General features: G+C 41.8%; 1 protein-coding gene across 7 annotated transcripts in view; it reads left to right on the forward strand.

Annotated features, from left to right (window-relative positions):
- The window catches only part of sema6bb (sema domain, transmembrane domain (TM), and cytoplasmic domain, (semaphorin) 6Bb), a 129,411-nt gene extending 115,508 nt beyond the window's left edge, over positions 1 to 13,903 (forward strand). For all 7 annotated transcript variants that reach the window (XM_079637286.1, XM_079637282.1, XM_079637288.1 and 4 more), the window contains one exon: positions 7,846 to 13,903. In XM_079637286.1, coding sequence (XP_079493412.1) covers positions 7,846 to 8,774 — 929 coding nt within the window. In that variant the 3' untranslated portion in view covers positions 8,775 to 13,903. The remainder of the gene's footprint in view (positions 1 to 7,845) is intronic.
- Positions 13,904 to 16,989: the final 3,086 nt, after the last annotated feature.

Below are 16,989 nucleotides of genomic sequence, written 5' to 3' on the forward strand. Positions count from 1 at the left end.
GGCAGTGCGTGCCCACCAATGAGTGTAAGTTGCAGTGCAGCCAGCGGACATGCCCACAGCGTTTGAGAGCAGAGACTACTGCTAATTTTTTTTCAAAATGTTGATAGCTTATTTTATGTACTTGCCGGCTTTTTTATCATTCAAATTTGGCTGGTTGGCTAATAACACATTTTTCTGTGGTGTGACAAACTCAGAACACATACTTAATTTTGACTTTACAGGGACTTTAAATGATTACATGATTAATTTGGACTAATTGTGCCTGTTTTCCTTGAAAGACATTTCTCTACTAAACTAAATACAAGTAATTAGAAAGTACTGTCTCAACAATTAACAGCCATCAAAACAATTTAATTATACCATTCAGGTCTCATATAGCTATAAACACCACAATGTTTTAAAATAATGATTACAAATAATCATATAATATACTAGAATAAAGATTTTCATATAAGAAAGGTTGAAGAGGTAACCTTGTGTTTAGTGCACATTCTCCAACACATTTAGCTGTGTTGCTCATGCAGTCAGCGCGAGTTTGATTCTGGCTTTGTAGTTTTCCAGTTGTCTTGGTTTCTTCTCCTATCATTTCCTGTCCTTTCTTCACTATATCAGTGGAAGTGGAAAAAAGACCAAGAAACTACTAATATCATGTGTCATTTAGTAAAAGACTGCTCAAGAGAGAGAAACTAGCATATGGCTGTAGTTCAGTTGAAGTTCACAGGATCCCTATGCAGTGTTCACCAGGATAGCTCACTTTTGAATTTTGAATGCTGAAGTACACTTCCCAGGGCACTCTCTGGCAATTAGAACTTAGCTTTAGTGTGTGAGAAATCTTGGCTGGTTTGACTGCAGTAAGAGAGAGACTCAGGAGCGTAAAAGGACAACAGCAGCTGCCACTGAAGCCTGCAGCACGAAGAGCCTTGTTGCCGTGGCGGTTGCCAGGCATGTTGACAGGGCATGAAGAATCTCTCCGCCACAGATCATCATGACTGGGTGAAAGTGATAGCTCAGACAGGTGTGTGTGTAAGGGACACACAAAAACGTACAGCAAAACCTCTCAGCCTTAGAAATACCTTGCATGCACCCACAGGTGCGGTGACACCATTTTTCTCTCTTACACAAATACACGCTCCAGATCCTGGGACAAACAAGCTTTATTGATTCTAAAGAGGATTTTCTTCAGTTCATCAAGCCAGAGACCTGTGTCTTTATTGAGTATCTGTCTGACAAGCATGAAAGAGGCATTTTGAGCCACCACAGCAGATCGTGAATGACCCAGAAAAGTTTCGTAATTCAGAAAATGTGTGGAAAACCGATTCTACCTCTGCCAGACTGACTGAGCTTGAAAACTCAACATCTCTGTTATAGAGACAAACCGCCAGTACCTGTTAACTTAATACAAATAAGGAAGTGTTTTTAGCAGCTGGTAATATACGGTCATATATTCTGACAGGCAGAATTTACGTCTTCAGCATGCTGGAAAGATTAACTTGAAATTGTTTCGTGATTGTGGTGGATGCAGATGTCGCGCTTCGCAATTGGCTAGACTAATACCGCCGTGTCCCTTTCTGAATTTATAACCCATGCTGGAAAGGTTGAATATTTTTTAATGATTTCATTTGAGAGTTTACACCGTTCAGCCCCAAATTAAGGCCATCAATTTACCAGCAAACCTCCTGTTACCGTAGAGCTCCCATCCGCCACATCTGTGGTATTGCAATGCAATACACGCTTCCCTGATCCTACATACTTGTTTGATCAATTTAACACAGCTGAACTGACTCTCATCTGCATCCTCATTAGCGTTTGTCGGCAACAGTTGCTGTGAATGGGGGAAGCTATGTTGAAAAACTATGCGCTAATTGACTACAATTAATTGCGGCTGACTAGGGGGCGTCTGCAGAATGTGGAAAAGGTGAGCAAGCGACAATTGGCAACAGTGTTTTAGCAGCGGACCGTTTCTCTTAACATTCGACTCCGGTGGGGCGACTCATATCCTGAGCTCGCCCCCAGCTCAACAGCCCTCGTTATTTCAAACAGTTCCTTCCATTTAGTCTCATGTTAATCATCGTCAGACATTGTGGACTGTAGCGTGCACAATTATGTTGGAATTAGAAACCCTGAACCGGTGCCAGGAAGCCTTTCACCTTATTGCAGTGTTATAGGCCATGAGCAGCTCTCGCTTATTGAAAATTATAGAAGAGTTAATTGAGAACACATGCAGATGTATGTAAACCCGCCAGCTGTATATTGATCTGAGAGTTGTTGTTTTTTTAAGTGTAAGCTAAGAAGCCATAAATGTCTTCACTAGTATCTTTCTGTAAACACTCTGCTTGGAACCAGACGTGTTTAAAAAGTTTGTTTTGGAAGCTTTTGCTGACAAGACTGGGTTTTCTGGTGTAATGTTTGTGCTGATTTAGCCAGTCTTTCTCATTGAGTTTGTTGACCGAGGTAGGCTTGCTAGTTTAGGGGTAGAATTGGGATTGGGCCTAAAGGACAGCTCACCCCCACAATGAAAATTCTGTCATTATTTACTCACCCTCATGTCATTTCAAGCTTGTTTGACCTTTTTAAATCAATGGGGTCTAATGTTGTTTTGGAATTATATGACTGTCATTTCATGGAGGTTTGAGGGTGAGAAAATGATGACAGGATTTTCATTGTTGGGGGAACTATCCTTTCAAGGTAATAGTAATAACCCTGTATGACTTATTTCTTCCATAGAAAACTAAATGTGAAAATTATGAAAAAAGTATACGGTAAGTGGTTCACATGACTCTTTTGCTATATTCCAAGTCATTGCCTTTGTGTGAAAAATAGACCAAATTTTTAATCATTATTGACAAAATCTCACCTGAGATTTAATCATAGACAGTATATAAACTGGACACAGCGACCCCATAGGTTTCAACGGAGAGAAATGAAGTCAATTAGAAGCACTTACTTCCTGATCGCAAGGCGAACTGCGCAGGCTCAAACTGAGCTTGACGACGTAGATGTGACGTGAGCAACCTGTAGGTCTTATAGTAGCTGTGCCGAGAGAAATCTGAATCATTCCCGTCCGAATCTCGCAGAGACGGAGAGCGTGGGTATTTGCTGTCCATGAGCTAGCAACGGGAGCAACTTTATCACTCTCTATGGGCTTCTCCCTTGACTTTATGCCTCCACGTCCTCCCGATTGCTTGCGAGCTTCTCTGCCTGTCCATACGGTAATTTTTCGACTTGTGCGACAGAGTCGCGCGGGTATGACGCAATCGTTAGCCTATTTTTACAAAAACTGCTTCTACGGGGCCATAACGTAAGATACAAGGTAATGGAGCCTTTTATACATTTTCGTGTTTCTTTAGAAATAAACAATGGACAAACGGTGTCTTTAAACGCCTTAGATGTAAAGTTATTCGCTGTCAAAGTGACGCCAAAATGAATGGGAGTCAATGGAATGCTAACAGCAGGTGGGGGTCCGCTAGCCAATGGCGGCGCCCAGGTCGGCTTCAATATCTTTCGGAACACTGCCCCCCTGGATTTAATGAAAGAAGTAACAAAGTACAATTCATGAATTAATTTAATTGCACATTAATTGGACTGAATTAATTTAGTCTGCCATGTGACATCTACAACGCAACTTAATCTGTTGACCAGAAACGGGTGACATGTCGAGAACCAGAAAGAAAGCGAGGATATGCAGACAGAGAATAGCCTGCAGTGCTTCTGCGTGTGTGTGTGTGTGTGTGTGTGTGTGTGTGTGTGTGTGTGTGTGTGTGTGTGTGTGTGTGTGTGTGTGTGTGTGTGTGTGTGTGTGTGTGTGTGTGTGTGTGTGTGTGTGTGTGTGTGTGTGTGTGTGTGTGTGTGTGTGTGTGTGTGTGTGTGTGTGTGTGTGTGTGTGTGTGTGTGTGTGTGTGTGTGTGTGTGTGTGTGTGTGTGTGTGTGTGTGTGTGTGTGTGTGTGTGAGAGAGAGAGAGAGAGAGAGAGAGAGAGAGAGAGAGAAAGGGGAAGAGAATACAGAGAAGACCGAGATAGAAAGAGAAAAGATAATGAGTAAAGTCAGTGAACCATAAGCCACTGATACACACACACACAAATGCACACGCTCGCATGTAAGGCCTCGTGCTAACATGAAACACTACACACACACAGCATCTAACGTAGTGCAGAAACTACTGCATGAATAAGTGTTTGTTACATAAGCGCAGCAGATAAGGGCCTGTTTTTACCACACTAAACTGTTTCACCCCACGCTAGAAGATCGGGTAATTAATAAACCTTGAGAAGGTTGCTTATTTGCTAGAAGAAAATCTATATTCCACCTGAGGTTTTTAATGACATGATCTCAACAAGAAACTGAAACCTGCTAGCATTTCATTAGCCGCCTCTCTGCTTACAGGTTGAAAAGGAGAGAGAGACAGAGAGCAATAGAGTGATACAGGGAATAAAAGAATAAGGGTACGTCCCCGGAGACAGCCAGCCAGCAGAAGATGAAAGGACGTGGCATAGAGAGAGAAAGAGAGAGAGTGAGAGAGATGAGCGGGAGAAGATGTGCAGAGATGGAGAGCGATAAGCAACAAACATCAAACTGCTAGTGAATAGAGCCGGGGAAAAAGAGGCAAAAGCAAGGCAGTTAGTCCCTGGGCTCTGAGTCTTTTAGCACTTGGCCTATTGCCTTCTGAAGACCAACTCTAACTAGACTGCTCCGCCGCCATTGTTCGCCTGTAATTGGAGCTTCCAGCTCAAGACGTGCTTGCTGCGCTTCAGCCTGACAGTCCGGCTGCCTTCCATTAAGCTTTAATAAGTGAATGGGGAAAAAGGGGGTTTCTGTCACCCCGTCGGGAATGACGAAAAGAAAGAAACCGTGCCTGAGACCATCCTCTCCCCCTTCGTCCGCTCTCGTCTGTGTGTTTTGTTTCCCATCACGACAAAGCGAAGTGACTACAAAGGCAACATCTATGATGGCCCCAATCTATTCATTGCATGCATGCACCATCTTACTGTAAAAAAAGGATGGACACATTGCAGGCGAGAGGAGAGAAAGAATGAGAGGTGGCCCTCCAGACAGGCGGATGCTTTAATACGTCTCTTTCATTAAAGAGAAAGGCCGGTGTGGTTTGAGTAATATCTATCTGAGGCACCATTAGGGCTTCGCCTAGAAAAAAGCGACGTATATACAAAGAGCGTTTGATGTGTGTTTTAGTACTGCTTGCAAACTAAATTGTGTTTTTAGAGAGTCAGGCTCTCTGCGAGTTCTCATGACCTCAGCTGCGCTTCCAACAGATAAAGTTTACGATAAAGGTTAATACACTAAAAGGGGTGTAAAGTACTGTATTTTATTACAGTATTATTTTGGGATTTTTGTTTTACTGGCTTGAGTGCTGTTGATTATTAGAGAAGGGAAACAAAATAGCAAATCAGGATCAATGAAGGAATCTTAATTTGCATACCAGTCCAATCTATATGCAAGATTAAATTTACATATGGTACATTGAAAATAGCATAAAGTTGCTGTGCTAAATTTATAAATAAATATTATACTTAATATTTAATTAAAAATGCATAAATGTAATTGTAAAAATGCATGAATGTAAATGTAAATCTTAATTCAATTTGTCAGTTAAATATATATATTAAAATGATCAAATAATCTAGAATAAAAAATGCTTTTAATAGTTTGTTCATGATACCTAGTGCATTAATGATGATTACCTTATACTAGGGCTGTAAACAATTAATCGCGATTAATCAAATCCAAAATAAAAGTTTATTTACATAATATATGTGTGTGTATTGTGTATAATTATTTTGTATATATAAATATATATGCAGTATATAAATGCAAATATTTCTCAAATATATACATGCATTTGTGTGTATTTATATATACAAAATAATTATACACAATACACACACATATATTATGTAAACACAAACTTTTATTTTGGATTCGATTAATCGCGATTAATCGTTTACAGCCCTACCTTATACTAGTAATGGGTTATTGGCACATTTGAATTTGTTATTTTCTACTCCAGAGTTTGTTTGAAAAGTAAACAAAGTGTGTCGCACAGAGAAGTCTTCAAGTACTCAAACATAACTTCATCTTCTACCCCGTTGCCTTATGCCACCGAAAGTAAACACCAGAATGCATGAACATAAACAACCTAGAAAATAGCATCATCCCAACATCCCACCCCGCTCACCACATCCTTTCAGGACCCCGCTCCTGATGTATGGTGGGGCCCTCGTGAATGACAAGTGGGTTGCAACAACATAAACAAGAACTGTTTTAGGCAGTGGTTCGTGACGAGAACCGTCCCATGCCAATGATGTTTATCCAACTTCTAGCAGCAATGCAGCCACACACCGGCAGTGGCAGCCAAAAAGTTAATCATAAAGATGACAAATACAAAAACCAATAGTTTACTGCTGTAGACAGCAGTCAGCTTGCTGGGAAAAGATACACACACCTGGTATCTGTCTGCGATAGAATAAATATAATGCCCTCACACCACAAACAAAATAGACAGAGAGCGGTAGCAGGGCAGAGACAGAGATAAACACAAATGGAGGGAGGGTAGAAAGAGACTGTGCAAGAGAAAGAGAGAGAAACGTACAAACACTGACTCAGCATCCACATGAATGCATTGATTGATTTGAAGTGTCATTTCGGTAATGTGGTCTGTCTCTCCAAAATGAATACTGTGAAGTAAACATGTATATCACCAGAAAATGGATAGGCACTCTGTCACAACTTCTCCCAATGAAATGACCGACATGGTACATGTTGTACAGTTCCTTTCCCTGGTGCCCAACTGCGGCTAATATCTTTTAATTCAGCGGACTCTTTGTACACACAAACTCCCACATTGAGGCAGCTATTATGAGCTAATTATCGTAGCAACATTTTTATTGATTGTGCCTCCTCTCTTCTCATTTTATTTGAGTTCTTAAACAAACAGCTGTAAGTGCTAATTAAGGCTGTTTATTTTCACCAATGTGAAATGCTTACCATTTGTCTCTATTGTGATAAATTTGCCAGTTAAATTAATTTGTTTCAAGAGCGTTTCGTCTGCTAAGCCATTTTATGATGTTGGTTCTTGCTGTTTAGAGTCACTAAGAAATCTCCAGTTTTATTGAGTTTTCTCAAATTAATAAGATATTCCCTATAGATTTGCATGTTTGGGTAGTTGAACAAACATTCCATGCACCTTATTTTTTCAACAAATATATATATATATATATATATATCTTTTTTTTTTTTTTAAATCTTTTTAGGGATGGTTTTGTAATTTTGGCTCACTTGTAGTTGTATCAATAACAGTCCTTGGTGTTTGAGCTCCAAAGAACAAAAAACCTAACCGATATTTTCCTAATTGATCTGCTGCAGCACTATTTTTATGCTTTCCCTTTTTTCTCATCATCAATAATTAATTGGTGCTCTTCTGAGAACTTAAGTCTTCTGTCATTTCAAAGTGAATGGTATCCATTGCTCTCATCCCTCTTTACTCCAGATCTATCACATGCACCCAGGGCACTTTTGAATCTGTAAATACAGCTTAAAAGTTTCAATAATTGTCAGAATTATTCAGTGTTAGACGTTTGAAAGTTAATGTTCCAAAACACGTAATTGATGATAGATGCTTTCAATCAGGAAGACAGTTATTACAGCAGTTAAAATGAACATCCACTTTAGGTAGTAATGAGTGCAATTAGTCTGCTATTTTCCTTCATTCATGCATTCATTTTTTTTTTTTTTTTTTTTGCTGGGGGGAAAAAACTCAAGGTAATTTAATTTTGTGGTTCTTTGTTAGGTATGAATGTGTTTTATGCTCACTTATATTCTTTCCATGTGTTCAGGTCTTCTGCAGGAGAGTTTCATCGAGGAACCAGACGGCTTGGTGTCTGTGAACCTGCTGGTCGTGTCTGCAGTTTCAGCTTTTGCCACCGGGGCGGCGCTGTCGGGTCTGATGGTGTGTTGGATAATGAGCCTCAAGCATCGCCAACGTTCCAGAGCCGGCGGATCTGGTTTGGGGAGTCGGCGCAAGGGTGACAAGGAGGGAAGCGTGCTTGGACACGGTCGCAGTGGTTCCGTGATCAGCGTGACTCGTATCAGCGGCAGCGAACGACCCCGATCGCAGGTTGAGAATCTGTTCACCAACGGCTGGCCAAAATCTGGAGATATCGACCCAGGACTTCCCACTCCAGAACAGACGCCTCTGCAGCAGAAACGTCCAACTCCAAACGTTCATCTCACAGACTGCGATTGGGACCAGAGCCATACTTTCCTGGACCAGACAGGGACACCCTGCACGACGAACTCTGCGGTCATTTACCTGAGCTCCAAATACTTGCAGGGTGGGCGGCAGGAGGGATCGGGCGATGTTCCCCCGCATTCAGAGCGGCAGCGGTACCTTATCCTCTCCCACCCTGCGAATCAGCGGGATCAGGGTGGGCAACCATCCGCCCCGCCTACCCGCAACTCTACCGGTGAATACAACTATCCGACGACACCTCAAGACTCCCCTGATCGCAGGAGGGTGGTGTCGGCTCCTACCACGACCACGCAGACGGACTATGGTGAAAATCTGAGATGGTCCCGTGACGGGCTCAACTTCAATAGCAACAACGCGACTCCTTCTGGCCACCACCCGTATCCAATACAGCCGCGTACTAATGCAGCATTAGTACGGCCAGGTCACCACACTCAGCGGGGGCTCAATGAGCTTCAGGACTACAGCCACCTGCTGGTGAAAAGTGTAAGTGAGCGCAACCCTAATGGCCAATGAGTGGTCCAGGCCGTTCACACCCTTCAGAGTCCCATCACCCCCAAGACTCAGACTCCTTCTGTAATCCTGCCCTTCCTGTCCTCTCTCACTGCCATCCAGTGTCTTTCAAGTCCCCCACCAGTGGCTGAGCTCTAGAACTACAGAGAGTGAGAGAATAAGAGCGTTGATGGTGTTAAAGCTGCCGTCCTCCCCAGCCTGAGGGTTGACGCCACTTAGCACGTTTGCGGCTTCTATCACGCCCTGTCTAATGAAACGGAAGGATCGCTTGGGAATAACGGATGTGATGGGTGATGGGAGGTGAAACACATAATCATAATCCTGCGAATGGGTATGTTGACTGTTTAGCATACCGAAGCGGTCGCGGATTGTCTCTCTGTAATATCACGCCCAGTAAACCATTCAATGGAAGTGATCCGTTTCGTTTTCACCTCTTTCTTGCTTTACGTTTGAGCCTGTGGATGCTGCTTTTGTGTGCGTCCCGGGCCTTTGCAGACAAGCTCAAACTTCCTTTTGTCTGTTTGTGTGTGTGTATGTGAGCCGCGCCAAAATGTGCTTGTCGACCAGACTTGATGTGAACGCAAAATTCACTGTAGTTTCGTAAGTGATCTGATGTCAAATGACTGACTACCCCTCCCTCCCTTACCTATTAAGTGTCAGGAAGCAATCAAGAAAACTGCCATGTGACTTTATCGAAAGACTTGTGTGCTGGAATATCAGATGTAAATGGGTGATAGAGAAGAGCATTCGCCAAAAATCATGGATTAATCTACCCATGCTTTCTAGAAGGAGCAGGGAAGCACTGTGGAAATGACTTTATATTGCGTACAGGGGCATATGTTGGCTTGACCCATTTATTTTGTGGTTTATCTTCAAAACCAAGATAAGTGCGTTTTTTTATCCCCTACACGTTAGAATTAGAGCAGAGCATTTGCAACACTTTCTCTTTCTTTCACTCCGCCTGGCTTCGTTCTCTCTGCAGTCCATTGAGTCAAATGTGAGCTCGGTTGTCTGGGCTGGGCCGGGCCACTAGGGAGCTGCATTCTGAGTGTCTCACTGACACTGGGTTTCTTTGTGTGGCCCAGTCAGACAAGACCATCCCAACAACAAATAGCCGTTAAGAGTCAAGGCCTAGCCATCAGCCAAGCCCAGGAGAATGTCAATGAGGAGCCAGACAGATCGGACCCTTCTGGGTCCCCCCTCACTGCCAGCCTTGACAAGCCACACAGAATCAGATGAATACAATGTTACATTTAGATGGAAAGCAAAAAAATTCAAACCCACAGGGCTCCCGGTGGCACCGTGCCCACTTCAGCCATTGTTCAGTTTGCTCTGGCTGTCTTTGGATTTCTGTTTGTTTGTTTGTTTCAAGGTTGTAAACCCCACGAGAGGCATGAAAGAAATGGTGTACTATTCAATTCATTCACCTCTCAGTGAACGACGTTATCTCAGCTTTCTTCCCGTAGGGGCACCAGTAATTCACCTAGCATTACCTGAGTGTGTCCACTAGAGGGCAGTAATGCACATTACAGGATTTTTCTACTCAGTGCTCAATGGACCCTTTTCACAGTGTGAGAGGAGTAATTAAGTGTAACTTTAAATATTTTTTTTTTCAGACACATTAAATTGGTCAAAAGTGACACTGAAGACAATTATAATGTTACAAAAATATATATATTTTGAACAAGAGCTGTTCTTTTGAATTCCACAAAAATATCAAGCAGCACAACTGTTTTCAACATTGATAATAAGAAATGTTTCTTGAGCACCAAATCAGCTTATTTGAAGTATCATGTGACACTGAAGACGAGTAATGGCAGCTGAATTAAAATGCAGCTGTGCTATACCAGGTATAAATTACATTTAAAATAAATGCTAATAATATTTCACAATATTTTACTCTATTTTTTATCAAACAAATTAAGCCTAAATCAGCATAAGAGACTTTTTAAAAATCATTATTAAAAAAATCGTACTGGCCCCAAACGTTTAAACAGTAGTATATTACACTATACTTTGTGTATGTTTACCTGGCATTAAACCCTGTTGCAATGAGGTTTCAAAAACGTCTTTTGAAGGAGTGAGGGTCAATTTGACATCTTTATGACTGCTGTTATCTATCCCCTTTTCTTTTCTCTGAGAAAGTCATGTAAATGTAATATAATTTGTTTTAGTTTTAGTAATGCAAAAAAATTATGGTCTCACATGCACTTCCCTAGAAGACTACCCTGCTATTGTTTACGTTCCAAACCCAAAAATGTGAAAATGGTCCATGAGAGAGTTTAACATGAATTGTCTGATGGTCCTATAATCAACAATACTTCAGCACTAAGTGTATGTTGGTTTAAAAACAGGCCATGTTCCAACTGAAAACACTGGTGAGTTGCTGATAGAGAGAGAATATAAGAGCACAGGGTTAGGAGTGTGTTCTTTCGAATGTGGATTGATGAAACCGCTGAAGCTGAACATTAAAGCCATTAATGAAGTGTATAATTTATGGGTTTTAAGTGCCAATGCATGACTGAGTTCCAAACTGTATAATTATTTTACACAATCAACATTATTGATGCAGTTTTTTAATTGACGCTGTCACCCAGCTCTGTTCGTTTTCAAACTTTTCCACCCTCACACAGACTCCATGCTGAAAAAAGGTCTGCCCACCCATGCATGCTCTCGCCCTGCTTCCCTCTCTCCGGCTTTTCACTCTGTTGCACCATTAGGCGAAACATGCGTGATTACGCTAAGTCTATCTTAGCCCTAGAGATGATCGTGAGAGACGTGCAGAAATGCAGGCACCCACTTGCTTACTCACAGCCAGATTTGACAAAGCAATCGCCTGAGATGTGGGCAGCAAAACTCAAGCAGCGAATCATCTTCCCGACCGCATCCCAAGTAACAAAGCAGAAACTAGCAGCAAGCGCAGGTCAAAGTTATTGTGAAACCCTGTATGCAATCGCTAAACACAGTCTGGGTTAATTCGCACAAGATTTTGAGGCGGTGAAATGGAATTAATTTGCTGTGGAGTTCTATAAAATGCTTTTCTGGGGAAAAGAAAATAAACAAGGGTTGTTTCACTGTTTCCTATGTCGTAATTCTCTCAAGCAAGAAATGGAGTCTGCCATAAACACTCTGCTATGGATTTGTTTGGACAGAAATATATCTAGCTATGTTTTAGAAAGCTCCCTACTCTCAATTTTCCAATTAAAATGCTGCCTATGAACAGTGAGGACAGTGCGCTCCAGGCTTTCTCATTGTCTGGGCTGTTTCTTTCTCTGCTTTGTCTTTTAAAACCCTGAGATTTTTTTTTTTTGACAGCCCCCCAGCCACAAACTGCCACAGCTAATGGGCCACCCGACGAAATGCGCAAACACAAAGAAAGAAATGGTTTGTTTAAAAATGACATGCTTTCAGTTTGCAAAACCTGACATCCGACAAGCACAAGCAGAGTTTGAATTTTTTTTGTAAAGTTGTAGAGAATATATTAGCCAGTACTGATATCTTCATTTTTATATTTGTTTATTTGTTTGTTTTGTGGTAATGTTTTAGGTTGGTTTATTGAGTTCATGAAAGTGATTTGATTTGCTTTCTGGTGTGTGAATTTTTTTCAACAATGACAATGATTATTCTTCGACTGTGACCTGAATTTCAGTGTTTGATCCTGGTTCATGAACTGTGCAAAGCCTTTTCTCAGAAAAAAAAAATGGATGGGAGATGTTTCTCCTGAATGAAAGAGAAGAAGAAAAACACTTTTGCAAAAGAGCCAAGTCTTCTGTTAACTGTGATGGACTTCTGATTTGTCTCGCACCGGAGGCTGTTCGTGTTACTGGGTCCATTGTCATTAAATGACAAGTCGTGTCCCCTTCAGTGTACATAATGGTTTCAGTGCTTAAATGTAATTTAAGTGAACTATCTGCATGAACACAGCCTCGGTATGGGGAAAACGGAGGTAGTGTGTACTTCAACACGACATGCTACTGTGTGCCCTATTAATGTCCACCAATCAGACTGTCACATGCATGCTTCCCAAATCAACAATACAAATGCACACACGCACACACACACACACACACACACACACACACGGACAGTGTGGTTCAAAAGTCTAAAAATATTCTATTTAGCTTTTTCTTATTGAATAGAATTACAAATTGTATTATCAGCATAATAAAGTGAAAAGATGAATTGAGAAATTAATCAGAATCTCTTGGCATTCGGTTTGTCCCTCTTTTGCTTTAATGACAGCAGCACTCGAGCTGCACGTAGTTTACATAAAACCTGATGATCGTGTTCTCCAGCATGATTTGAGATTATCCAAAGAGCATCTTGTGCTTTTTTTCTTTTCTTTTTTTGTCTGTACAGAATCACATGAAAAATGTCACAAATTTTATTTTATTTCATTAGTGAACTGGAAATAGTGCTAAATCTTAAATGTATCATTATTCTTTTTATGCCGTAAAGTTTCAAATTTTCTCAAAATACCAAACCTTGTTTATTTTCAGGTGTAAATGATATTTTAAATCCCAAATTTTCAATGCGGTCTCAGATTTTTGGACTCCACTGTACTTAAACACACATGCGCGCACACATTTCTACATTTGAAAACTCATTGTCCTCAGTTCTGGCTGTCATTGAGCATGGAGACTGTGCTCTGTTATCATTTCCTGTTCTAATAAACCATCAAGAACCTAACTGGTGTTTGCTTTTTCCTATATTTTTCTGGTGCACTGCATATTTATCTTTTTTAAATGTATTATCGCATGTACTTTGTGCCGCACTTAAGCAGGTTTCAGGGGAACTTGGATAATTTTTTTAAAAATGACATAAGATAAACAAATCTGATTATTCTTAAAAATCTTAAAGGAGCTATATGTAAGAATTGTCATGTATTAATCGCTTTTTTATTGCCAATGTGTGAACAGCTTGTAACGAAACTTACAAAAACTGGACCTTCCCACAACGGTTGTCTATGAAAGACTTGTTTTTGCCAGGAAAATCGATGTGACATTTACACAAACTTCCAAGATCTTCCATTCTGGCACATGAAACAAATGCTTATACAATGTTAAGGATAATGCTGAAATAACTATTCTGTATTTTAATGTCAATAAAATAAGGGATTCATTCAAACTATAGTCACACCACATAGAAAGATCTATAGTCTATATAGTCTCAAACATAGACCTACTTTATATCAAACTATTATATCAGTGTAATTTCAATTACCTAATTACTGTCATTTTTATTGACTCTTTGAATTATTGATGCCTGTGGTGATTCGGGGACTCTAGCCTAATACATTGACTATGCCTTATGTGGCTCATCACTTACTGTGGGAATTGTGGACGAGGGGCCCTGCAATACCATCCACGCCAGAGTCTCGTCACGTCATGGCTGAGTCCTGTGCTTTCAAGTCTTGTGGTTTCAAGTCCAGTAGTCTTTGAGGTCCTGCATCCATCAGCAGCGCATACACTTTCCCAAGGTAGTGGACACCGCTACAGCTCCTCCAGAGGTGGAGGCAACTCATTGTGCCACATGTGATGACCACAGAGTCCCTGAACTCACTGTGCCATATGTTATGACCATGAAGTCTGTTACTCACACCCTATTTCACGGCCAGGAGGACTGCCCAGGCCTGAGTTCCACTGAGTGCCCCCTGATTCAACATTGATTCGCCTCTGATTCATGGTCCGGCCCACCACTACTCCACGGCCCAGGGATCCATGGATCATCTACTCCATGATCCATTTTCTGTTCCCCTTCACGGGTCTGGCCCGCCATCCCTCCTACCTAACCATCTTTGCTCCCCCTTCTGGACTTTTTGTGCTGTTTTGGGTGGCTGTACTGATTGCGTGTCACGTCTGTTTTTTGTTTTTTTTTCATGTTAATGGTTCATGTCTTATCGAGTAGTCATGGTTCCTTTTGCTTCCTGTTTGGCATGTGATTTCCTTGCCCTCATGTGATCTTGCCATGTGCTCCTCCTGTTTGTATCACGTTCTGATTGGTTTGTTTTGGTGTTCATGTGTTTCTCAGTTCTGTTTTCTCATTGGTCTATTGATTCATTATGTTCAGATGTTTCTTATTAGTCATTAGTCTTTAGGCTTGTTCGACTTTGGCCCTGTCCCAAATGGCACAATTCATATGCACTTTCGGTCTTGTGGATTTACAATGGCTGCCGTGTCCGTTAATTGTAAACAATTGTTAATTGTTGCAATATTGTCCGTTAAGTCCGTGAGACCGTGTCCCATTTGTCATTTGCACCCTCGATGCGCACTTTGCCAAGCCCACACTAATGCGCACTCCACAGCAGACTTCTTCTCGACAGTCAAAGCGGTGTTACGTCACGAAAGTGCGGACTCAGAGGAAGACCGCGCGTGCTTCATGCGTGCTTCATGCGTGCTTCATGCGTGCTTCATGCGTGCTTCATGCGTGCTTCATGCGTGCTTCATGCGTGCTTCATGCGTGCTTCATGCGTGCTTCATGCGTGCTTCATGCGTGCTTCATGCGTGCTTCATGCGTGCTTCATGCGTGCTTCATGCGTGCTTCATGCGTGCTTCATGCGTGCTTCATGCGTGCTTCATTCGGGCCTTCATGCAGCTCTGCGCAGACCGATCGGTGGCTGACTTGAAGCAGTGTATGCCGGTTAGAAATTTTGTCCGACTTGATACAGCGCCGACACCACGTGACTGTGACATATGCCATCAAAGCGGTATTATGTCACGAAAGTGCGGACTCAGAGGAAGACTGCGCGTGCTTAGGGTGCCATTTGGGACAGGGCCTTCATGCAGCTCTGCGCAGACCGATCGGTGGCTGACTTGAAGCAGTGCATGCCGGTTAGAAATTTTGTCCGACTTGATAGAGCGCCGACACCACGTGACTGTGACGTATGCCATCAAAGTAGGCGAGAGCAATTCGAGAGCAGCCGCAGGACTCAGCAAGCGCAGCTTCTCAAGAGCAGCTGCATGAGCTCTGATGACGACACAGCTGTTCCACGATTGGCCGGATTCACCACATGACAATGATCACGTGTGTTTCGTGTTTATTCGAACACCTTCAGTTTCAGTAGCTAATGTTTACAAATCTGTTTTTTATAACAGTAAAATCTCTTTTCAAATCTCTTTTCGGGTATAGGTATAGGCTTATGTTGAATTTATTCTTATACAAACAGATGCTGTATTAAAAAGTATTAAATGGAAACGTATCTGAAACGTGTGTATTTCACAAATATTGCATTTATTTAACTTCAGCTGTGGTAAAGTATGCAAACACCGCCACGGGATCGGTCACTATAGCTACTACGTGAAGCAGAGAGTGTCCAACTTCAGGTCTCCGTTTGCAGCTCCTGCACGCGGCAACTCTCGCCGATCGGTTACATCCAGCCGCAGATGATGTCGAACACCCTAGTAGTAAATAGCCATGTAACTATTGTCCCTTGTCTAGCTTTGTTCTTTGTAACCTGCTGTTGGTGAGTTTGTATGAGTATACTCAGTCCTCAAGCTGAGTTGCCTCCAGTTTGAGTTTTCTCAACTTCAGATTTTCTTCTATGTATCCATTTCTCCTTGTTCAGATTGTTATATTAAAGAGTTAGCTCACCCAAAAATAAAAATTGTCATTAATTACTTGCCTTCATGTTGTTCCAAACCTGTAAGACCTTCATTCAGCTTCTGAACACAACCCCACATAGACTGCAACATTAACTACTTTCAAGGCCCAGAAAGGTAGGTAAGACATCGTTAAAATAGTCCATGTGACTATAGTGGTTCAAAGTCGACATGAAATCAAAATTGACCCTATTTACTTTGTTAGTGCATATTATTTGTCTTGTGGTGAACAATTAATCCGTGTAAGTTAATACACCGGAAAAATTTTTTAGTCGTGGTAATCTTTAATCAAAATCTGAAATGTTACTTCCGGTCTGGAATGGCGTTCCTTTTCTGATTACGTCAATTTGATGGCTTGGGTTGAAAACGCTTAACCACTCCCCTCAAACCATTAAGCCTGTTTTATGCTTCTGCGTCGTCTCGACGGCGTACCCCCGCAGACCCCTCTGTGTCTCCGCGAATCCATCTCCGAACCCTCTGCCGTAGCTAGACGTGCACCTCCAAAAAAATTTAACTACGCGCCGAGGTGCTGCAGACCGCAAGGGCTGTGATTGGTCAGATTATACATCATTTCCGGAGTGTAGCTTTTCCGGTTTCCCCCTCCCGCTGTACCGCCATTT

Source organism: Phoxinus phoxinus (assembly GCF_949152265.1).
Source record: "Phoxinus phoxinus genome assembly, chromosome: 15".
NCBI classification, from domain to species: Eukaryota; Metazoa; Chordata; class Actinopteri; order Cypriniformes; family Leuciscidae; genus Phoxinus; species Phoxinus phoxinus.